The sequence below is a fragment of the Suricata suricatta genome, chromosome 12 (assembly GCF_006229205.1).
Source record: "Suricata suricatta isolate VVHF042 chromosome 12, meerkat_22Aug2017_6uvM2_HiC, whole genome shotgun sequence".
Classification (NCBI taxonomy): domain Eukaryota; kingdom Metazoa; phylum Chordata; class Mammalia; order Carnivora; family Herpestidae; genus Suricata; species Suricata suricatta.
This window is the reverse complement of record NC_043711.1, coordinates 76,882,602-76,906,472: the sequence shown is the minus strand read 5'-3', so window position 1 is coordinate 76,906,472 and position 23,871 is coordinate 76,882,602. Positions and strand designations below refer to the sequence as shown.

At 53.7% G+C, this 23,871-nt stretch overlaps 1 protein-coding gene across 4 annotated transcripts in view; it reads left to right on the top strand.

Moving 5' to 3' along the window:
* Positions 1 to 2,969: 2,969 nt before the first annotated feature.
* The window catches only part of SMOX (spermine oxidase), a 41,804-nt gene continuing 20,902 nt past the window's right edge, over positions 2,970 to 23,871 (top strand). For 2 of the 4 annotated variants that reach the window (XM_029916187.1, XM_029916184.1), the window contains exons 1-2: positions 2,971 to 3,143; positions 21,393 to 21,626. In XM_029916187.1, coding sequence (XP_029772047.1) covers positions 21,419 to 21,626 — 208 coding nt within the window. In that variant the 5' untranslated portion in view covers positions 2,971 to 3,143; positions 21,393 to 21,418. Of the gene's footprint in view, positions 3,144 to 21,392; positions 21,627 to 23,871 lie in introns of all 4 variants that reach the window. The other 2 variants (XM_029916185.1, XM_029916186.1) reach the window with 2 other exon arrangements.

Genomic DNA, 23,871 nt, shown 5'->3' with positions numbered 1-23,871 from the left:
TAAATGATTTTCTTTGCTCTCTTTGGTGGAAATCCAGGCTGGGTCCACAGAGGGCTCTGTGTGCGTGCATGCGTGTGTGTGTGTGTGTGTGTGTGTGTGTGTGTGTGTGTGTGTGTATTCTCTAACTTGGGAGATAGGGGCGATCTGGGCAGCCAGAGATTTATTTCAGGCCTATCCCTTGGGTGCCTGCTGGGTGCCCAGCCCTGGAGGGCAGGGAGTTGGAAGAAGAAACTGGAGCTGAGCATCTTTCTATAGACCCTTGTCTCTCCACCCACAGCTCTCTTCTCTGCACAAAGGAGCCAGCTGAGAATTAAATTGTGTGGCTGGTGATCTCAGAATGGAGAGCTTAGAGCTAGGGGAGCTCAGATATGGAAGGGCCCTGGATAGGGGGACTGGCGATAGGGCAAGGGACACTGTGAGAGGAACAATGGAATAGAGGCTGAGAGTTCAGATCTAAGGTCAGGCTGACATGCCTAAGAAAGGTCTTGAACTGGAATAGGTGGGAGCAAGGAGAATGTCCTGGGTGGGAAAAATCAAGCAGAGGCCAAGGGGCTGGGCCAGGGCCCTGGTACACTCACTGGGTGCCACACGATGGCCTAAAGACTTTGTCAGTGTTAACTCCTTTATTCCTCTTAACAGCTCTATGAGGTAGGTCTTATTCCCATTTTACAGATGGAACACTGAGCCATGATCATATAACTTGGTAGTGACAGAGTGAGGATTTGAACCCAGGCAGTGTGGCTGCAGAGTCCGTTCTCTAAACCACTCTGCTGTGCCACTTCTCCCCTGCCCCCTCAGATCCACGCCAGCTGAAGGCTTCTTAGCACACAAGTGCTTTTGCCTGACTCCAGGATGCCTGGTCTTGGAGGCTGGGGAGGGAGGAAAGAAGCCATACCTTCTAAGGTAGAAGGGGTCCTCACTCAGAGTGGGCAACTGAGGTCCTCTGCTTCATGCCCCATTTTTTTTTCTTCTCGGAGGGGCTCCAGGCCAAGCAGTTGGGTGTCATGCATGTTGTGGTTTTGGGGTGCTGGGGAGGTCAAGTACTTCTGGTACAAAAAGAGCTCCTTGGTTGGGAGGCCATTAGAATGTCACCCCTCTGGGTTAAGAATGGCCCTTTCTCCTCTTCATCTGCCTCTGGAGAGTTCAGGAGGTCAGGAGGGGGCTCTGCAGACAACCTGCCTGTTTTGGATTGCTTTAGAATGTTGTGAGGTGGAGTTTCGGACTTGGCCTTGGGGAGTGTGGAAGGATGTTTGAGTAGTGCCGGGTTGAATGTGGGAGCGGGGCTGGCGGAACAGAGAAAGGGGACCCAAATAGAGCTTATTCCACATCACCGTTGGTCCTGTCCTTGCCTCCTTTTGTCTCTCTATAAAATGGGATTGGAGAGACTTTTTCTTTGCTCCCCAGAGGTCTCAGAAGCTGGCAACTCCTGAGGTTGCATGCCTGAGTGGCTTTGCAGACCTGGCATAAAGGAGTGAGGACTTCCCAGGAGGTACCAGCCCCCAGGAACTGGGCCAGGAAGGAGGGAGGCAGGCGGTGGGTGTGGCAGCCCTGTCCTTCGAGGCTTTCCTGTTTGGTCATGAGGACGCCTCTGGGCAGGTCGCTTGGCTTCCCTGGGGCCTGGCTGGCCGACCATGCAGGGATGGAGTCTCTTTGCTCCAAGTTCTGAGCCCCACAGTTTAAGGAACCTGCTCATCTATCTCAGCAGATCCTTCCAGTCCCCCAGGAAGAGAGGGAGGCAGAGTTGGTGGCATTCTTTTCATTTTGGGAAACTGAGGCACAGAGGAAGCACATTGCTGCTAGAAGCTCACAAGCCCATGGGTCTTGGGAGTGCCCCTTCTCTGGCAGGGAGACTGGTCCATGCTGAGTCCTTGTCTGCTGAGTTAAGCTGAAGGCTGTGGCAGAGCCTGAGGCTGTCAGGCTGAAGCTGAGGGTGGATTCCCACCTGGGTGCTAGACCTTGTTACCCGTGGTCTGTGCCTGTGTCCCAGCCTGGTGCTGAAAGCCACTGGAAACACAAGACAAGATCCCTACTCTGTAGGAAATGAGCAAGCCATGCCAGATATGATGCAAGGAGGTACTGTTCTCCTGAGGTGGCTTTTAGAGGGTCTCCAAATCCTGGGCAGCATTAACCAACAGAGGAGGGGATGACCTTCCCAGGGTGGAGGGGGAGCCCAAGCTTGGAGTACTGGGTTGAGGCCAGGTCAGGGAAGGCCTTAACTACCAAGCTGCTGAGTCTAGACCTGATTCACTAGGCCCTGGGGAGCCATTGAAGGTTATAGGCCTTGGGTACAAGGACTTGATTAGACCAGTGGTCTATAAAAGTGCTTCTCAAACTCTAATATACACATAGATTTACATGGGCATCTTGTTATAATGTAGGCCTAATTCAGTAAGTCTGGGCCAGGGCCTGAGACTCTGCATTTCCCACACGCTCCCGGAGGGTGCAAACCTGCTGGTCCATGGCCCACCTCTGTGTGGTGAGGGTTGAGACTGGGGACTCTGGGGCCCAGGCCAGTAAGGTACAGGGACAGGTGCATGTCAGGTAGGATCATGCTGGCTCCCGTGGACTGTGTCGTGGGAGGTGAGGGGAGTATGTAGAGGGTGTGGGATGTGGGGGCCACTCTGCTGGGAGGTGGGGCTGGGTGACGGGCCTCTGGGAGTCTGGGTCTCAGAATGGTGACAGAGGTCTGAGACCTTTGATTTTCAGAGCGCCCGACTGTGTAGAACTCTCAAGACCACGAGAGGGTGTCCTTGATGACTGGGCCAAGGCAGGGTGACACACAGCCGGGACATGGGGCATCTTATCTTTGCCCACAGCTGAGCCCAGCCCTGTGGGCAGCCAATCTGGGGTGAGCACTCTTCCTGCAGCGAGGGTGGGGCCGAGAAGATTGGGGAGACAGCTGACTCCAGCCCAAACATGCCCTCTTCTCCTAAAAGTGCCCAAAGTCACCCCAGCCACTAAGCTGTCACCCCCAGTGTGTGCCGCATCCCTTACTTCTGGCCTGTGTGAGTCCTTGCAGCTGCCACCGATGGTTACGTGAGCCACTGTGGGGGCCTTATCCCACTTGGGCCGCCTCCCGCCTACCAGGAAGTGGGGAGGCCTGGATGCTTCTCTCTGCGCTGCCCTGGACTGGGCCACTACAGGCAAGTGTCTGCTGCCCTCTGAGGCCCTAGTTTTCTGTAAACTGAAGGACCTGATCCCCTCCCTGGGGAGCAGGGGGGAGGGTGACAGGATTTGCTGGGTGGGAACTGCATCTTCTCAGAGTGGCAGCTTAATGCGTTTTAATTTTGGTTTAATATTGAAACTCCATGGTAATGATGGAGTAGATTAAGTAATTTGCCCAGAAGAACTGTCCGGTCTGCTTTGGGGATTTCCCAAGGCCTCTTGCTCCCTGGGCCCTACATAGCCTGGTGGGGTGGGGGGTGGGGTGGTATATTAGGGCCCCAGTCAGATGGGGTCCCTCCAGATGCTGGCAGGAGTAGGCAGTCACCTCACCCAGAGGAAGGTGGCAAGGAGAGACACTGAGGACAGTGCCAAGAGAGGCTCTCAGTCTGAGTTCCCCAAATGTCCCATCAATGTCCTAAAAGGATACCCCCCCTGCAGTCCCTGCTCCTGTGCCCTCTGTTGTGCCAGGCTGTTCTGAAGAGGTGGGAGGGGCAGCATTTCACAAAGACTGTTCTGTGAAACCTCAAGGGTTTGGGGACAGATAAGGGGAGTATCTGTCTAATTCACTCCGTCAGCCTATGGGAGATTCAGAATGCACTGAAGAGAATTAAACGTTCTGACAAGTCCTTCAGAAAAAGAAACCTTTTAGTGTTTTCTAAACTGATTTGACCATGAAAATTTTTCGGGGGAGAAGGTGTCCTAATAATATGTTCCACTGGCCAGGAAAACACCCGGTGGGAAGGGCTCATGTGGAAAGATGCTGCTCCATAAAAGACCACAAACATGGGTGATGGGTGGGCCCAGAAGTGCCAGATAGTGAAGGAAGGATGGATGAGTAGCTTCCTGGAGGAAGTGGGCTCGGTGGGATGGGAACTATTTGGACAGTCAGTGGCAGAAAAGGGCACTGCAGAGGGAGGATTGGTCTGAAGGGGACGTGGGCCCAGAGTCAGCCCTGCTTCACTTCACCAGGTGCTTGAGGAAGGGGTCTGGGATGACCTGTGTGGTGCCTAGGACCCAATGGTAGCCAGGCCAGGGTCTGTGATACTGGGAGGACCACTTCCCCACCCCCTCCCCTGCCATCTCCTTGCTCTACAAGATCTCCTAGCCTTTCACCTTGGAGGGGGGAATCGTGATCTCTGGGCAAGAAGTCAAACTGCTCTGTGCCTCAGTTTCTTCACTTGGACCATGGGGATGATATTACCTGCCTTGTAGGGCCATTGTGACACTCAAATACTGGCTGGCTGCTCTTTGTGTGATTGACATGGCTGTAGGCAGTGTCCCCAGGGAAGGGGACTGTTGCCAGGGACATGAAGAGTCACAAAGGCCACCAGAAAGCCGGGTGAGGCTTAGGGTGGGGTCCTGATGAGACAGGAGGAGTAATCTGTAGAGGGGAAGAAAGAGGAAGGGTGAGGGTAGCACGGACCTGCTTCTTGGAGGAGAGGCTGGCAGGGTGGGGAGACTTTGACAGAATGAGCTTTCACAGGCCCCTGTCTGGGTGTGGGACTCAGACCACCCAGCAGGTGCATGTAGGGGCACTGAGGGCAGGGGGTGTCAGGGACCTGCCCCCTGGGGCCATCAAAGTCTTTGAGCAGCGCACTGGTTGAATCAGAACAGTGCTTTAGTGTGAAATATGGCGTGGGTGTGCAGGGATGGTGGGGTGGCGGTGCGGGACCCCCTTCAAATACACACATTGGATTTCCTCACAGAATAGCTGGGTCCCTTTGAGGCTCAAAGCACAGGGAGGGGTGGGGTTGCTTATGTGACCCTTATAGACCTGTGACCCTTTGACCTTTATCCTCAGATTCTCAGAGCTCTGAGTCACTTTCCCAAAAGGTTAAGAATCTCACCGCGTTGCTTTCCTAGAAGGGGTGTTGCAAGTGTAGAAGGGGGAAGGGGAGGGTCCCTCGTGCCCTTCCTTTCCCTCTCCCCTCCCCGGTGACTGGTGGGGATTGTCACTGAGGCTACCCCGCTCTGCCCCTTGCCACACCTCATTTCCTCTGAAGTGTGAGGACTCTTTGTTCAGGAACTCAGGTGGAGGAGATGGGGTGTGGCCGCTCACACACACAGTGACCCAGGAGAAGTCGCTGTAATGGCGCACTGGGGCGCACAGGCTGTGATGACGTGCTGGGGGCGTGGTGTGCGTGCTGGCAGAGGGTGCTGGGTGCGCTTTCTTGCTTGGCCCAGCTCCAGGCTCTTGTCCTTCTTTGTCCCGTCTCTTTCTTCCTCAAACAGGCGGGCACCGGGGCTTTTTCTGCTCCCTCTACGTCAGAGACTGAGAGGGACAGAAGATGAAGAAAAGGGTTCAGGTTCAGCCAGAGCAGGGTGGCCTAGCTGGGGGGAGGGGAAGGGAGGGGAGGACCCCCGTCCCCCTCAGTCTAGAGTCCTTTATCCGCTAATTGCTTCTTGGAGGAGAATGTTAAGCAAAGTGTGATTTAAGGCTGGAAGAAGAAGCGCTTGGAAATGTATTGTTATTTATTAGAAAACAGAAGAAAGAAGCTAGCTACTCTCTGCCAACTTTGTGCCAGGCCCTGGTGGACCCATATTTCCTGTCCCCTCCACATGACCGTGCCAGGCATGAGCTATTGCCCCATTTCACAGATGGAGATACTGGCCGTGCCAGCAAATGGCGTGACTGGGTCTCAAAGCCAAGGTCCCAGGACATCTGGTGTGATGCCCTATCTTTACCTCACGGCCCCCACAGAGACTGTCCCCCAGGCCTTCCCCCGTGCCTCTCTACCCACTACCATTTTTCCTCCAAGCCAGCACAGCCCTCCAAATGCCAGACCCCAGGGAGGAGGGGCTGATGGGTCCTTCTTTTGGACTGGCCCAAAACGAAGAGACCTCAGGTCAGCTAGATTTTAAGGTGACTTGTGGGGCATCTGGGTGGCTCAGATTGTTAAATGGCCGACTCTTGATTTCAACTCAGGTCGTGATCTCACAGTTTGTGAGATCGAGCCCTGAGTCTGGCTCTGTGCTGACAGTGTGGAGCCTGCTTGGGATTCTCTCTCTTCCTTTCTCTCTCCCCTTCTCCCAACTTGAATAAAAAAACTTAAAAAAAGATGACTCAAGCAGGAGAAACTTAGGATCACCAAATGGGCAAACATCCTTGGAAAAATTTTTAAACGAGGTTTTTAAATGTTAAATACACAGATGCCTTTTAATCTTTTTTACTTTAGAAAATTAACAAAATCATACACAATGCAAACTTTTGAGTTAATCTGAAAGTTATCTCAAGAAAAGACAATGAAATTGACTCATTTCTTGGTTTTAAAAAGTAAAGGGCTGCCTGCGTGGCTCAGTTAGTTAGGTGTCTGACTTTGGCTCAGGTCATGATCTCATGGTTTGTGGGTTCGAACCCTGCATCGTGCTCTGTGCTGACAGCTAGCTCAGAGCCTGGAGCCTGTCTTCAGATTCTGTGTCTCCCTCTCTCTCTGACCCTCCCCTGCTCACACTGTCTCCCTATCTCTCCCTCTCTCTCTCTCTCTCTCTCTCAAAAATAAACATTAAAAAAAAAAGTAAAGCCTGAGCATTAATATCTTACTAAGCGATTTTTGGAGCAGCAGGTTGTGGAACCTCTCTGAACCTTAGTTTCCTCCTCTGTGGAATAGAGATATTGGTGTGAGGATTAATCGATATATTCCACATGAAATGCTCAGCACTGCGTTCTCTACTTCACATGCGCTCAGCAAAAAATAGTGATAATGATGACAGAATAATAAGAATAGACATTCCTTGATTTCAAAAGCTGATGAGTTATTAAGTCTGTCTTTGAACTCAACAAAGGGACTTGAAGAATATGTTTATTGTCCAAGCTCAGCATCTTAACTCCGTAGGTGTTTTATGGATGAAGTCATGGGCTCAGGGCCCACGAGTCCATTTTGAAATGAACACGACTGGCTTTTCTGGGGCAGGGGTGAGGGTGGGGGTCCTGCCTCAGGGTTGAACTTTATGGAGCGCCCTTGAGTGGGTGATCCTGTGTTAAGACTTGTTAGGAGAGCACAGTTAAACTACTCTGACGTTACCAGGAGGGCACTGTCTTGGACCAGTGAGAAAAGAGGTGACTGTCTAGAGGGAAATATGAGTTTCACCTTTTCTTAGAGTTTTCTGTTGTGTGGGCAAAAGCATTTAGAACACCATCCCTGGACCGGGACAGGTGTTGATGGAAGACAGGTGTTCATGGAAGGGCAAAGGGCTGTGGCTGGCATAGCGTAGTGCCTGGCAAGCCTTAGGCCAAGCCTCACGGGGTAGGGAGGCTAGGGTGGCTGCAGTGAACCCCACGACACCTTGGCCAGGTGGTGGCCTCCCAGCAGCAGCTCAGGTTTTGGCAGTGCAGCTGGGCTGAGCCGCCAGGCTTGGGGACACCTCCGGCCAGCTCTGAGTGCCTGGCACAATGTGCTCAGTATCAGCCTGTGGGGAGGTCAGACAGAAGTGCCAAGCTGAGGGCAGCCTTCAGGCCTGCTGTCCTGGGAGGTGGAGTGGGAGCCCGGGAACCCAGCACGCAGTGGGCAGAAAGAGATGAGCTCAGTGTCCTGACGCCCTGCTCTGCCCCTCACTCTCTCTGGGTGGCCTTCAATCCATCTGGGAACCTTTGAGAGCCTGTTTCCTCATCTGTGAGATGGGCAGCAGGGTGAGTATTAAAGGATTCAGAGAATGTAAAGTCCCCCGCATGGGGCCTGGCACACCAAGGGCTCGGTAAATAGAAGTCTGCTGCAGAGTGTCTGGAGGCTGGGTTTTTTGAGGATGTTTTCCTTCTTTTCCTTTTGCAAATGGTACGTGTGCCACCTTTGCCCTGTGATAAGCTGTGGTGCCTGGGGGCCGTAGGAGCGGGAGCTTTGCCAGAAAAGAGTTTACAGCGGAGGGGACCGAGTCAGTGCTGGGCATTCCATGGCCCCCTACAAACCTTGCCCGGACCTGGCCTTGGACAGCTCAACTCTGCCATCCCGGGGCTGCCCAGTCTCTTTGTGGGCGGGGTGTCGTGGGCCAGGCAGCGTGGGGACCCGGTGGTGGCTCCGGAGAGGATGGGCTTGCCGGAGACGGAGACCTCCCTCCTCCCGGGGCTTGGAGCTGCAGCACAGACGGGCTTTGTGCAGTCACGAGGGGCCGGCCAGGGGGCACTGTGCCCGGGCTGAGCTTGTCTCACAGCCTCAGCTCTTGTCAGTGGTTTTGAAAGAGTCCGTGGAAAGTGCTGACTGGGCTGTCCTCCTTCACCCCAGAACCGAGGCTGCGGCTCCTGGCAGGGAGAAGGGAGAAGCCCCGTGGGGAAGCCACCTCCTCCACCGCCAGCTCACGCCTGCCTCCCGGGCTTCAAGTGCCCCAGCCGCAGAACACAGAATGGGCGGATCTCCACGAGGGGACACTAGGCCCTGGTCAGGGGACTGCTGCTCCGGGCAGTGGTAGCCCCCCGGGCCCTCCCCCTGCCTGAGAATCCTGCACTGAGTTCTCCGGCCTCTGTTTCTCATCCTTGCTCCCCACAGGCTTGTCGTGAAGGGGAGAGGGGACAACTAGTTGACACGGAACTTGTCAGGGTTGGCCATGTAATGACTGGTCGCCCAAGTCATCCTGATCCTGCCCTTGCCCTCACCCCCACATCCTGTCATCCAGCAAGTCCCCAGGAGGTCACCATAGCACTCTCATCCTCTGATCCCCTCCTGCCTGTCACTTCCTCTGTTCCAATGTCACCTTATCAGCCAGACTTCCCTGACCTCACCACACAGAGCAGCTGTGTCTCCGCTCACCCTGCTTTTCTTTTGTTTGGTGGCACTTGTCACCCCTGACCTGTTAGATCGTCTGGGGGGTTGGGTGGCAGAGGCCTCTGGCTCTTCCACAGAGTAGCACTCACCAAACATTTGTGTTGTGGTAGTTCTTATGGTTTCTACTGGGGTAAAGTATACATAACATAATATTTACCGTCTTCACCAGTTTGTAAGTGTACAGCTTAGTGGCGTTAAGTACATTCACATTGTTTTGCTACCATCCTCACTATCTCCAGATTTTTCTTTTAATGTTTCAAAACTGAAACTCTTCCCATTAAACACTAACTCCCCACCCCCACCCCCACCCCCTGGCAACCACCATCCTACCTCATGTCCACGGATTCGACCACCCGAGGTCCCTCATATAAGTGGAGTCATGTACTAGTTGTCCCTTTTTTTTTAAGGTTTATTTATGTTCGAGAGAAAGTGTGAGTGGAGGAGGGGCAGAGAGTGAGATAGAGAGTCCCAAGCAGGCTCCACACTATCAGCATGGAGCCCGACAAGGGGCTCGAACCCAGAAACTGTGAGATCATGACCTGAGCTGAAGTTGGAAGCTTAACCTACTGAGCCACCCAGGTGCCCCATGGTAATTGTCCTTTGTGACTGGCTTATTTCACTTAACATAATGTCCTCAAGGTTCATCTATGCTGTAGCAGGTGTCAGAATGTCCTTCCTGTTTTTTAGGGCTGAATAATACTCCATTGTATGCATATACTTTATTTTGTTTATCCATCTGTCCATGGACATTTGGGTGGCTTCCACCTTTTGGCTGTTGTGAATAACGCTTCAATGGACACGAGTGTCCAAATATGTCTTTAAGACCCTGCTTTCAGTTCTGTCACATATGTACCCAGCAGTGGAATTGCTGGATCACATTGTAACCTTATATTTAGTTTTTAAAGGAACCGCCACGGTTTCCACAGCAGTCACACCATTTTATATTTCTACCTGTAGCACACAAGGGTTCCAATGTCTTCACATCCTCACCAACACTTGTTTGTTTGTTGTTTGTTTGTTGTTTGTTTTTCTTTCTTTTTTTTTTTTTGATAGTAGCCATCCTAATGGTTATGAGGACAAAACATTTTAGAATGAATGAATGAATGAAGTCTGTCCCTTGCTTCCTCCCATCCCCATTTTGGCCCCTGCCCCCTTGGGTCTCAGTTTCTCTCCTACCTTGTGTCTGCTTATCTCTAGCGTCTTCCCCATTGGCTACACCCTAGCCCTGGAACATGCCCCCCTGTTTTAAAATGCACCTAAGACTTCCCATCACCCCCTCCCCTCCCTGCCATGTCCTGGGCCCACCTGGACATCTCAGTGCTCTCGCCCTGCACTATCTGGGTCTGCAAGGCCTGTATTGTTTGCTGAGTGAGTGTGTGACTGTCCTGCTCCTTTCTCTGGAGAGTTGGGATGCCGCCTGTGGAGTCTTGTGCCCTCTGGGGAGTCGGGGCCATCCTGTCCCTTTTCCTTGGTGCCATGGGCAAGCTTTCCTGTGTGGCCAACTCACCTGGGGAAGCTCAGGGGTACCTGTCATGCCTGCAGAGTGGCTTAGGTGGTGGCGGCTTCATCTGCAGAGGAAGGTCAGGTGAGTGTGGCCACGTGGGGCCAGGGGCTCCCTGGCTGGGCCAGCAGCTTGGGGGATGAGACCAGGAGGGAGGGAAAAGTGATGCTGAGAGTTGATCTCGGAAGCAGTCCCTCTGAGCCTTTGCCTTTCTCCTGCTGGAGCTCATTTCTCAGGGCTCCCCTGGAGATCTTCTCTGACTCCTTTCCCTGCTCTCGTTCGATGCCTGGCCCATCCTGTCCCCAATTCACCATCCCAGCTCTTATCACATCATGTTGTACCTTCTCTCTTTAATGCACTGCTGTGTTCTCCCAGGGGCTAATGCAGTGCCAGGCAGGGCTGCATGTGGGGGGAGAGAAAACATCTAAATCTCTCTGAAGACTTCTGACGAAGAGCTTAGGACTCATGAGAAAGCAGAACAGATATGAGGGTAATTACCATTTCCTAGATGGAAAGAGAAGAAATAGAGTCTTCCCCATAATCACTGAGAGCTAGACCCTGTCCTGCACACCCTCCCACCTCCACCAAGAGTCTGATTTAAATGACCCAGCACGAGGGCTGGCCATTTGTAAAAATCTCCAGGTTGAGTCTGATATGCTGGTTAGGTAGAAGTACCTGTCTTGTGGGCTTGTAAATCATGGGACCTCGGCCAGCCTCTCTTTTTACTCTGCCACAGCCCTGTTCAGAAACAAGGGAGCTCGGATCCTAAGTAGAATGGGGAGTTTGCCTGGGGGTCTCTACCTTGGGGGTTCTCTGGGGAGATAGAATTGCTGACTGTAGTTAGTTACCTATTGCTGTAACAAACAACCCTCAGATGTCATAGTTTAAAAGAGCAATAAACGTTTATTATCCTCAGAGTTTCTGTGGATCAGGAACTTAGTGTAAGTTTAGGAATCAGCAGTTTAGGTGGGTGTTTCTGGCTCGAGGTCTCTCAGGAGTTGGAATCAAGATGTCATTTGGGACCACACTCATCCGAAGGCTTGACTGGGCTGGAGGGTCTGCTTCCTGGTGGTTCACTCCCAGCTTGGCAAGATGCTTTAACTGGTGGTAGGATCCAGTCTCTTGCCTCACGGGCCTCTTGATAGGATTTCCGGACTGTCTTCACAAGGTGGTGACCAGCTTCCCTGCGGGTAAGCAGTCCAAGAGAGCAAGGTACAAGCAACAGTGTGTTTTCTGACCCAGTTTCAGAAATCATGCTCTGTACTTTCTATGATATCCTGTTGGTTACACAGATCAGCTTGGGAGCAGATTACATTAGGGCACAAGTAGTAGGAGACAAGGGTCATCGAGGGGCATCTTAGGGGCTGGCGACCACATGGATTGTCCTTTTGTTGTACTTACAGCCTCACAGGCCTTGCCTGGGAGGTCCAAGCACCCTCAGGGAGTGAGAAGGCCCTTCTCCCATTCTTCTGTTCCTCCCCTGTCATCAGACCATGGCAGCATCCCTGTGGGGTTGGACGATTCTCTCTGAGGCCTGGAGGTCTTGCTCTGGAGTTATCCTGTGGGAAGGTCTGAGACTTCTCTACTGGCTCAACATCCCCACCACATTTGGTCTCCTGGCCCAGGCCTGCCTGGTGACCCTGATTAGTACACACATGGGCCTGTAGAAAAACAAATATAAGACCCATTGCTGCTACATGCTTGGTTCTGGGCTATTTTGCACTGAGTAAAATAGCCTAGTATTTTGCACACTCAACCCTGTGAGGCAGGCACTCTTTTTTTTTTTTAATGTTTATTTATTTTTGAGAGAGCACAAGCAGGGGAGGGTCAGAGAGAGGGGGATAGAAGATCCAAAGTGGGCTCTTTGCTGACAGGCCGACAGCAGCAATCCTGATGCGGGGCTCGAACTCATGAACCACGAGATCATGACCTGAGCCCAGGTTGGACCCTCAACCGACTGAGCCTCCCAGGTGTTTTGAGGCAGGTACTCTTTATCCTTATTGGTCTAGGTCACTCATCTAATATGTGGTAAAGATTCAAACCACTGGTTTTAAAAAACAAGTGATCTGATCCCAGGGAGAACCTGTATGAAAACCATAATGCTATAACGTGTCCTCAAAGGAGGGGACTATTTATCAAGCTAGGTCATCAAGTGAACTATAAGGAAGTGTGTTTTTGTGATTAGGTGTGTGTGTGTGTGTGTGTGTGTGTGCACACTCGCACACAAGTGAGAAAGAGTCAGAGAGTAGGGGATGAAGAAAGGGAAGGGGGAAAGAGAGAGGGAGGTAAGTGTTTCTTTCTGGGGTTCCCCAAGGGCCACAATGATTTGGGTACCTCAGAACAGGGCTAGTGCCTTGGTCTTGAGGCTCATTTTCTCTCAAGTTCAGCCCTTGTAGGAGAACTTCCTCCCAGCATGTCACTGTGAGCACCATCTCCCTTCAGCCCTCCTCTGCCCACAGCCTGCTCTGCTATCACCAAGGGTAGCCCCACACCAGCATGGTCCCTAGGACAGTGATCAGTTCTGTGGTCTCTTATACATGTGTAGTTGATGGCTTCCTGGAGGGAGATTCAGAGTTTGGGTGTCAGGTCCTGCTAGGTGGGAGGAAATCCAGTCTATGGGGTCGTATCTTGAGGGCTGCTGAAGCGAGCCAAGTGAGACCTGTGCCTTAGTCCTAAAGGACTTTTCTGGGTGACTCTGGAGGCTGGCTAATAGGGTCTGAGGTCAGGGCTGGCCTCACTCAGGGCAGGGGTGATTATGCCCATTTTATTATTCCCATTTTACAGATGGGAAAAGTGAGGCTCAAGTGCTAATGGATTCTCCCAAGGCCTTACTGGTTGGGGGCAGAACCTGCTGTCTGGGTAACTTCATCTCCTCCAGGAGCATCTAGGAGTGGCATAGTCCGCATCTCAGACCCCTGACCTCTCCTTGGGCTGAGGGGGTATGGGGTTTGCTTGCATCTGGAAGCTCTGGGACCTGAGGGGAAGAGTGTGGGCCCTGCTGGCATGAAGGTGGCTGCCTCCCTGGCCAGAGAGGATGTCTTCCTTCGTGCGGTCATGCACATGTGAACCTGGGGCATGGGGGTGGGGAGCAAGGGTTGGAGACCAAAGCTGAGCTGGTCGGGCTGGCCCAGACTCGGAGAGGTTCACAGCCGAGAGGTTAGAAGCAGTCATGACTGCCCCCTGATCTGATCCATGGTGCTCGGGGTGGGATCTCTAGGTGGAGTGTGGGACAGAGCTGTTTCAGTGTGACTGTGGTGGCAGGAATGTGGTCCTGGGCTCTGCCCTGGCCCATCTCTACCTCTGTTGCTCCCTGGGTACAGTCATGGAGGCTGCCAGCTGAGGTTTATGCCCATCAGAAACATTCTGCCCTTTTGCTGGCTTCCTTCCAAGCTTGCATCCCCTCCTCCACCCCAGCAAGGCTTCTAGCCTGGGCTGGGTTATCTTCAAGGGCTGTCTCTGTAGGCGGCTATAAACTGGTCCTGGAACCATCCTCCTGGGTCCATCCTGCCTTGCGGAGGGAGCATGAGGGGAAGTAGGGGTGAGGCCACAAAGCTTACCTATCCAGGAATGCCTCTCCCTCCTGCCCGCCAGTGCCTGTATGGGCTGTGCCATTGGCTCTGTCCCCCATATACCAGTCGAGGGCTGCTTCTCGATGCAGTATAGGCTCCTCGCTTCTCCAAAAAGGCTCACAAAGACTTTTGAAGGTGTGCTTTTAGGGACTTGACTTTATGCATCTAGTTGCGAGGAAGAAATGTGGGTAACAAAGACATGGTGCTGGGAGAGAAGTCTAAGTGCCAGGAAGGAAGAACAGGCCCCCAGAGTCCCTTCCCCATGTGGGCCTGTGGCAGCCAGAGTATCCTGCTGGTGGGTGGGCTCTGTGGAATGAGGTTCCCATGCCTTGTCCCTTCTATGAGCTTGGGGTTGCCTAATGACCATCGTCTCTGATACCTGACCCTCTGGAACCGGGTCGAATGTAGGCTGACTCAGAGTTGGGGCCAATCAAACACAGGCTGTCCATGCACCCTGATTGATGCCAGGGATAAGGTCTGGTCTGATACTAGGGTTGCAGCCATTTACTGAGGCCTGGGTCTGAGCTTAGATGGCTGACTGGGGTTCTTGTATAAGTGAGGTGGAGTCCTGGGCCCCAGGAGAAGCCACTGGGCCTCTCATCTCTGTACTGGTTTCTTCAGGGGTCGTCTTCCCTCTCCCACTCTACCAGAGGTGGCCCTGGCAGGTAGCCACACCTTCTGTCTGTGCTGTCTTATTTAATCCTCCCAGCTGTCCTACCAGGTAGCGGTCCCTATGCCCATTTTACAGATGGGAAAGCTGGAAGACTCAAGGAGGTAGTTAAGCATCAGTTGGGGCTTAAACCAGTGTGTCTAGGAGGTGGGGTACCAATGTTGTGTCTTTGGGCTAAGTTCAGAGGTGTTGGCCGGCTGGGACCCAGAGAAGGGAAGACACTTGTCTAGGTCACCTGGTAAGGAAAAGACTGAGCTGGGGTCGAACCCAGGTGTCTGGGCGCCCAGGCTGCCCCTGCCCTGTCCCCATGCTTATACCCTCTCACTGCCCACCCTCATACCCCTGTGGCTGGCCAGGCTTCACCCAGCAGCCCAGTGTCTTTCACTTCCTGGCAGGCTGGCCTGGGCGAGGAGGGCTGGGGAGGGTCTGGCTGGGAGGAGTTCGGGCCCAGCCCCTCCCTGGGGTTGAGGAATGGGAGGGGCCTCTCATGCAGACACAGAGCCCCTTTGTCTAGGCGGCTGTGCAAAGCAGCTGGTCTGGGATTTCTGGGCATTTTTTACATTTGAAGAATAATTGCATTGTCTGGGGGGCCCAGGAGAATCCAAATCCCTCCCCAGACCTGCCAGGCAATCCAAAGAGATTCCCCTGGAATCTCTGGATGAGGCCCCCCCGGCTTCCCTCCTCCTCCCTCCCATCTGTTAGGAGCCTGAAGCAGAGAGGGGTCCCTCCAGGGAAACCGAGGTAGGGCGGCTGCCCTTGGGCACTAGGAGTATCTCTTTGGAGGAAAGACTTGTAAGTCGCCAAAGTTGGTTAGGGGAGAGCGCAGGTGGCCCCCAGAGCCCTGGGTAGGGCTCCTGTGAGCAAGCATGGGGCTTAGAGGAAGGAGAAGACCCCTGGCGGGAAGCCCAAGGGCCCATTCTGGAGCATTCTGGAGCACTTCAGCTGAAGGAGTCTGCACCCTAAAGGGTGAGGTGAGGTGAGCCAGGTGGGGTAGCTGCCTTGGCCATATTCTTCTCCTCTGGGAAATGGGTCATTCAGAATGAGGAAAGACCTCGAGAAAAGGATAGGAGGCAGACACATTTGAGAGTAGCCTGTGTTCAGAGGGGAGCCAAGGATGGGGAGAGTGTTTTGTTTCTTGTGAAGGGTGACTTTGGAAGGGGGAGAGGGGAGCACCTAGGAAGCTGGCCCTTTGTGGCAGTGTTTTTGTTATGGTGGCTGCTGTTGGGGAGGGAAGTGACTTGCTGACTGAAGTGAGCTGAAGTGGACTCCAGCCGTGAGGAGGAAGGGGTGCCCAACACTGAGCTGGGCTGCTGACCCTTCCTTGGAGTTCACTCCCAGGGCTTGGGGAGGGAGTCCCAGTGTAGCCAGGGACCACGCCCTGCTCAGTGACTGGTGGGCTGCTGCCTCAATTCTGACTGATAGACAATAGGATTTCCTGGGGTGAGATGTCTATGCTTTGGGAACAGAAGAAGAAGAGGGAGATGGGGACATGGGGGATAATTGCAGAGCCCATCCAGTGCAAGGAGCTCACCTTTCCAGGATGTCTGTTGCTTCAAGAAAGGTCAGTGGGAGCGGGCCTTGCTGATGCGCCCAACAACATCCAACCGTTCAGTCATACAGCTGCCCAGCCAACGCTTCGCACAAGGGTGTGTGCGTCAAGAGAACCCAGAGCTGGCTTCTCTGAAACATGTGAGGAGGGATGTTTCCTATGGGCCTTTATGTGGGCAGTGCTGGGGATCCCAAGCCTTCGGTGAAGTTGGGGTATGTGTGTATGTTTGGGGGCATCAGAGTGAGAATTGAAGCCAGAAAGGTCAGCTGGGTCCAGAGTGCAGAGGGTTGACATGCCAAGGCCGTCCTTAAGCCTGGTGCGTGGTTAGTGCGCAGTGCATGGCTGGGTTACGTTCCTGGCCTATGAGAGGCCTGGGGGGAACGTCACTGAGGGTAGAGGCAGCAGTGATTCTGGCTGTGGGGTTCACCTGGCTTGAAGTGATGGCTAAGAGCAGGTTGTCCGCTAAGGGTGCATTCAGCTTTGAGCCTTGGGACCGGTTGGCAGTCGTGTGGTTTTAACCATGATGGGGAAGCACAAGAAGATGCGTGGTGCCCTCCCCCCCTGCCCCACTCAGTACTGGGCATTTCCAAGAAGCCAGGACTAAAGTACATCTCTGGTATTTGATGATTGGAGGTGCTTCTTGGAGGGTAAATTTGAGGGTGATGATGAAACTCGTGGGGATGTTGAGAGCAGGTGGGGTGGGAAAGTGGCAGTGGACAACCTGCTTAGCTGCCCGTGCCCATTTCTGTCGCCTGGCTTTCTGGTCTTCAACCCTCTTTCTTGGGTGACCCTGCCAAAGGGACAGGGCCTTCCTTGCCTCTTTTCCTCTCTTCTGCTGCTGCCGTCTTTCCAGACTGGCTCCTTGGGACAGGTTCAGTCTGGGCCATGGGCAGTAGGGGGAAGTGATGGCTGGAAGGCCAGAGTAGAGCGCAGGAGGGGGCTGTGGGGCATCTCGAGTGGCGGTGGGACACTCATGCCATGGCCGGTCTGATTTCTTGAAGTTACCAGGCTTTGGCCTGTTGGGTACACGGGAGCCCCAGGCTCCCACCCTCCTTTTGCCACGGAAGCAGGAGCAAGAAGACAAGTGTCTGTTACCCTGTGCCTCCCTCCTCCCCCTCCGTCTCCCTCCTTCTCCCTGCCTGGCTGAGCCAGCACTTTTTTCTTCTCTCCTTTATCTGCTCAAAAAGTACAGGGTGTTCTGTTTCTCCTGTGCATACAGATCAAGGAGCGGATGTTATTTATTTATTTCCCAAAGGCGAGAGAAGGATAGGCAGGCACCGAGGAGCATTAAATGATTCTGCTTCTCCAGTAAGCTGTGTTCTCATACAATTAAAAAAAAAAAAAAGCTGAAAGGAAAAGATGCCACAAACCAACAGAAAACAAGTTGCTTCTCTCCCTCTCTTCTCCACCCTGGCTGGAGATAACAGGGCATGGGAAGGCCCAGTTCAGCGTTCAGCTGAGGGCCTGGCACAGAGCAGGCGCCCCTGCACGTGATTTTCTCTGTCCCTTTCAGTTTGGACCCCAGGGTGTGTTGGCTCCGTGAGTCGATACAGGGGCCATGGGGCAGATTCCTCAGCTCTCTGCCTTCCGTGAGCCCTGGGTCTGGCTTCTCTGCCCCATCTGGGACAAGGCCCGTAGAAGGAACTGGACCGTGGGATTTGTTTGGGGGATCACGGGTGCAGGTGACCCATATGGCCCTTGCTTACTGACTTTCACCCGTGCTGTCTGAGTTCAAGGTCTCTGATACACTGGGAACTCAGGGTTCTTTCTGTGTTCGTTTGAAAGGCAAGCTGCCCACCTGCCTTTCCCACCAGGCATTTCGGAGCCCCCACCCCGAGGCACTCTGCTCAGATTTTAGTTACAGAACTTTAAAAATGATTTTCACACTTGAGGCTCTTGAAAATATTGTCAGTCTTGCCACATCCATATGAGGCCTTATTTGACTGTCACAACAATGTAGTGGGGACTAGCTGGCCACTTCTGAGGAGAGCCAGAAGTTCAGGTAGCTGGCCAGGGAGGCGTTGCACCTCTCCCCCACCGGGTTTTCAGCTGGTGCGTGGGGGTCCCAAGGAAACTAGGGGTTTTGTGAAGAAACATCAGAGGGCAGTGGGACCCTCCAGTTTTAACCCAGTCACACCCTGGACCCCACAGGAACTTTTCAAGAAGGGGTTGCACTAATCATGTTTGAGAATTGCAGCCACCCCTTTACTGTATAAGCAAGGTGGTTTTGGAGGGTGGCCCCGGCTGCTGGGGGTGCGGATGGAGCCAGAAGCCCAGCATGCAGGCAGCTCCACCCCCCCCCCCCCCCCCCCCCCCCCCCCCCCCGCAATCCTGGGGATGAGGCATGCAGGCGGGGCAGGCGGTAGCTCCCCATCGCATCCAGGGGTGCGGGGCAGGTGGTGTAGAGCATCCTGTGTATTTACCAACCCGACACCAGCCCGCGTCTCCTCGGCGACCCTTCCTCCCACCGGCCGCCCTGGCCACTGGGTGCAGGCAGCCACACCCTCCCCTCTAAATTTAGTCCACCGGAAGGAGAACCTGGGGGAAGGGAGGGTGGAAGTGGGCAGGGAGGAAAGGACCCGAGCCGCTGGGACCCCGTGCTCCCCGACGGCCAAAGGAACCTCACTGGAGGGAGTGGGGAGGCACAGGAGAGGCCAGGAAACTGGAGGGAGGAGGAAAGGCAGAGCTTGAGCGGGTTCTTCTGGAAGGGGGCGGGGAGCCCCGGCCTCCCGCGGAGACTTGGCCTCCGAGTGCTCTGGGCCGTGGGCGCCACCTTCTGGCCGTCTAGGGAGCCGCTCGGGCACCGAGGCGGTCAGCGGGTGCGGGGAATTGGGAGGCGGGAGTGGGGGGAACACCCCGGTCCAAGCCCAGGTGTCCGGCTGTGGCGTCGGCTGGCCGGCGGAGTGGGTGGCGGGAGGCATGAGGAGCAGCTTCTCAGCCTCAGCGTATTTAGAAAAAGATCCTTTTGCTAAGCCTGTGTATGATAAAGAGATGTTGGGGGACGGGGCGGGGAGGTGCCGTTCCAGGAGGGACGGAAGCCTTAGTGGTCAGACCAGATGTGAGAAGTCTGTATGTAGTTCGTTCGTTTGTTCGTTCTTTCTTTCTTTACCCCTCTTTCTTTATTTCTTTGTTTCTCTTTTCTTCATTCCTCTCTCTTTCTCTCTGTTTCTTTTTCTCTTTTGTCTCTTTCTCTTTCCTCCCTCCCGTTCTTTCCTTCTTCTCTCTGTCTCTCCCTGTTTTTTTCTTTCTTTCTTTTAATTTCTTTCTCTGTCTCTTTCTCTTGTCTCTTACTCTCTCCTTCTTCCCACCCTTCCTTCCTCCATCCCTCCCTCTCTTCCTTTCTTCCTCCCTCTCTCCCTCCCCCTCTTTATTTTTTGTCCTCTTTTCCTTCCTCCTTACCCCCTTCCTTCCTTCCTTTCCTTTCTTTTTTTCCTCTCTCCCTCCCTCCCTTGCCAGGAATGAATATCTGAATGGTTACTGAGGTGCACACACATATGTAAAACAAATGACATAAATCCTTCCAGTCCAAGGCTTGGATCTTTATACTGTGTAGCCACTATTCAGAGTAAAATGCATATTCCTTCCACCCCAGAAAGTTCCCTCCTGACTGTTTTCAGTTACTCCTCCCCCTGGTTTCTCTTCTGTTACCACAGATTCATTTTACCTCCCCATGAGCTTCACGTAAGTGGAGTCATACAATATGTACTTTTTCTCTCCGGCCTCTTTCCTTCAATGCAGTGTTGGTGGGGGGGTGGGTGCCAATAGTTTGGTTCTGTTTATTGTGGAAGAATATGTATGAACATGCTGCACACAGTACAGTGTATTTATCCATTCTCCTGTGGTTGGACTTTTAGGTTGCTTCTGTTGTCTTGGCTCTTATAAATAAAGCTGTTATGAACATTCCTTAGCATGTCTATTTGGTGGAATGTGTCCTGCTTCTCTTGGGCGTGTTCTGGGGGGTGGGACTGCTGTGTCATTGGAAGGGTGATATTGAGCTTTACTAGGTTTGGGAGACAGTTGTTTTATGTCCCCTGCACTGCACTGCCCGGCAACCACCTTCCAGCCACCCTTTCTCCCCTGTTGTTACTCGGTTCTGCTACTGAAACCTTAGCAAAGACAACTGGAATCCAAGTTGCTTGGGTCAGGGAGGGAGCAGAGACAGGATGAGAGCCGAGTGGCCCCGTGGGATGGCCCACCAGCACCTTGGAGCGCTCGCGGTCACTCTGGGAATAGATGGTAGCCTCTCCCAGCACTGGGGCGACTCAGGGACCCCCCTTGGCCGCCTGGCCATCAGCTCCCTAGCCTGGCGTCTCTGAACAAGCTGGCTTAGTGTAACTGTCAATTTGATGTCTGGCCTCTGGTGCCATGGGTCCTCACAGTCCACCGTTTCCTGGGCTCCTCGCTGCTTTGCGGTGACTGAGGGGCTGGGTGACTGGGGGAAAACAACCAGAGAAGTACCCGGAATAGCAGAGGCTTGTCTGATACCGGCCTCGTGGCACTTTCCGGGGGGAGGGCGGGACTGTGTCCTGCCCACCAAATTGCCACTTCGTTTACACTGTGAAAGACTAACAGAAAGCTAGAGGAGGAGAGAAGGGGCAAAGGAGAAAGAGTGCCAGGGAAGAGCCATGCATGGGAGGGAAAGTAGAGGGTCCAACACTGTGTGTGCAAGTATCCTGAGGTCTGTGCAAGCATCTTGGAGTCTGTGTGAGCATCCTGAAGTCTGTGTGAGTATCCAGGGGTCTGTGTGAGCATCCTGTGGTCTGTGCGGGCTTCTGGGGTTGGTGTGAGCTGGACCACAGCAGCCTGTGGGGTGAGCAGTGTCAATAGTTTTCCTGGATCTGGTCTTTTTCGGTCTTCCCCTTCCTGGCTGGCTCTTGCCTCAGCCTTGGGGAATAGGCAGTGCCTAGCAGGTTTGGGATGGGATTGACGGATCTCAGGGGCTTAGGTTGGGCTCCCTGCAGTCCTGCTTGCCGGTGGGGGCCCACAGTGCATCTTTTCTACCCCTTTCTTTCCCTCTGTCTGTCCTCCCTGCTGCATCCTCTGGAGATGGCTCCTCTTGTCCTGTTCTCGGGAAGAGCAGGAGGGCTCAAGGTTCCCTCCTTGAGGGAAGAGCTCCTGAGTGTCCCGCAGGTCAGGTGGGAAGTGAAGGCAGAGCAGGTAAGCTGTGACCCCCCCCCACTGCCTGCAGGTTCCTAGGAGGCCAGTGCGGACGGTATGCAAAGTTGTGAATCCAGTGGCGACAGTGCGGATGACCCTCTCAGTCGTGGCCTGCGGAGAAGGGGACAGCCTCGTGTGGTGGTGATCGGCGCCGGCTTGGCTGGCCTGGCTGCGGCCAAAGCACTTCTGGAGCAGGGCTTCACGGATGTCACTGTGCTCGAGGCTTCCAGCTGCATCGGAGGCCGCGTGCAGAGCGTGAAACTCGGTAAGTGTCCCCCGCCCCCCCACGCCAAGGCCACCTTTTGTCCTTCCGTGCTATGGCCCTGCCTGAAATCACATTATTTTGGTTTTTCCCTGGGGTAAGAGTTCCATCATTTATGCTACCTGCCAGAAAACTTCCTTTGCCCTCCGAGCAACCCTCTGAGGTGGGCAGGACGGGGTTCTGGCCTTCGTGTTTGGAACATGACCTAGAGTTCAAGTGTTTAGGAAGGAAAGGACAGCCGGACCAAACTGTCTAGGCAGTGGGTGGACCAGTTTCTACTTCACAAGAAGAGGAATTCTGTAAGTTTCTATTAGTCATTACGTCTTGAGTGTGAATTAATATATCATGACTGAGAGCTAGTCCTGGGACAGTAGGAGCTCAGGGCAGCAGAGTGGTTGGGACTCGGGGCTCCCTAGTAGGTAATGGGCAGATCTTAGCATTGCCAGCAAAGGCAATCTGTCCAGGTTGCAGAGTAATGAGGATGCTGGAGAAAGCAGCCAGGAAGAGGCTTTCCCCAGGACTGGGCAGATTTTACCAGGGGTGGGGAATGCCGGAAATGCAGCTGGAGGTCAGCACTTCCTGGCCAGGGGTTCTCACCAGTGAGAGAGGCTGAGTGGGTAGGGACCACACTCCTTGGCCTCCTCCGGAGGATTTTGTGTCTCTGTCTGTTCCCACATGGGGTAGCAAGGCCATGCATTTGATCATAGTGAGAGTCTTCTAGAACATTTCCTGGAAGGCCTGTGTGAGGTGGCGTCCATCTTATGTTGGCACACACAGGACTGTGTGTTGGCAGCGAGGATGAAAGTGCCATCCAGGGCACTCAGAAACCTGGGCACAGCCAGCAGGGGAGCCCTGGGACTCTTCACTTGACCTCTGATTGGCTGGCCAGGAGCCTTAAGGAAGGGGCGGCTCCAGCTATGGTTCTTGAGTCTTGATGAGATATTCAGTGTATGACAGAAGATGAGGACAAATGGCCTTGTCTCAGTGGTAGCTGACAGCTGACGGCATGGTACAGGCGGCGAGGTGAAGAGAAGGGGCTGCAGGCGGCTGAGAGGAAGTGTGATCTGGTGACCTGTTGGTGGTGGGAGCCTTCCTGAGTTGGGGGAGCTTGGGCAGATTCAGGTGATGGGGAGAGTTGGGTGGGTAGTAAAAGGGGCAGCATGTGTGGAGTGGTGTCTGTGATGAAGGCAGTCTCTGCTAGGAGTGGGGAGAGCATGCCCTGGGGAGGGCAGATTTGCGTGTGTTGTGTGTGTGGTCATATGAGGCGGGAAGCCCAGGCGGACATGCTGCTGTGTGAGGTGGTAACTCTGGACCTCAGTGGTAGGAGCAGGTGTTGGGGCTCCGGGGACTCTGTGTGTAGATGGCACTGGTGCCCTTTGCTGCAGGGGTGTCACAGGATCATAGTGACAGCATACCTGGTAGGAGAGGGCAGGAAATAGCCTTAGACGAGGGCCTGCTCAGCCCACCTCCTTGCAGAGCTTGGGGAAAGGGGTGGGATGCTGAACTTGCTGCTGACCTCAAGCTCCTCGCCTCATTCCTACTTTTGCCAAGTGTCAATCCAGGAAGGGTGCTGCCCCATGCCTAGATGTCACTGCCCAGTGGCCGTATGATTTGGTGCTCCCTGGCGTGTCCTGGGGAGGGTCCAGGCTCCTCCTTGAGGTGCTGGCCCTCTTCTTCTTCTGGGACCTCAAAGCAGGCAAGACACTTAGGGGAGCCCCAAGCCTAAGGAATTAATGGAGGGTTAGTAATAAATACCCTCAATGCCCACTAGGAACCCCCTGGAGGTACGGCACTGGGGTTTTAGTTTTCTGTGCCATCAGGTCTGCCCACGTTTCCTGGACAAAGGGACATACACATTCCTGAATCTTCTTCCAAAGACCTAAGGAAATTCTGTCTCGCTGACTATAGCTTAAGGTTGTTTGCATTGGCACATACATATATACAGGGCTATTTTTAGTAACTAGTGGTTTAATTTAAAAGGGGGGTGCACAAAAACAGAATGGCTGGTTGCTGGGATGAGGGGTGATACTGTTGTCTGTTACAGCATATCATACAACTATTGCTGTGTAACCAATCACCCCAAAATAGTGGCTTACAACAGCACCATTTTATTTGCTTAAATTCCCTGAGTCAGGAATCTGGGCAGGACTCAGCTAGGTGGTTCATTCACTGATCTTGCCTGGGATCTCCCACTCAAATGCAACCATCTGGTGGCTTGACTGGGGCTGGTTTGTTTAAGACAACCTTA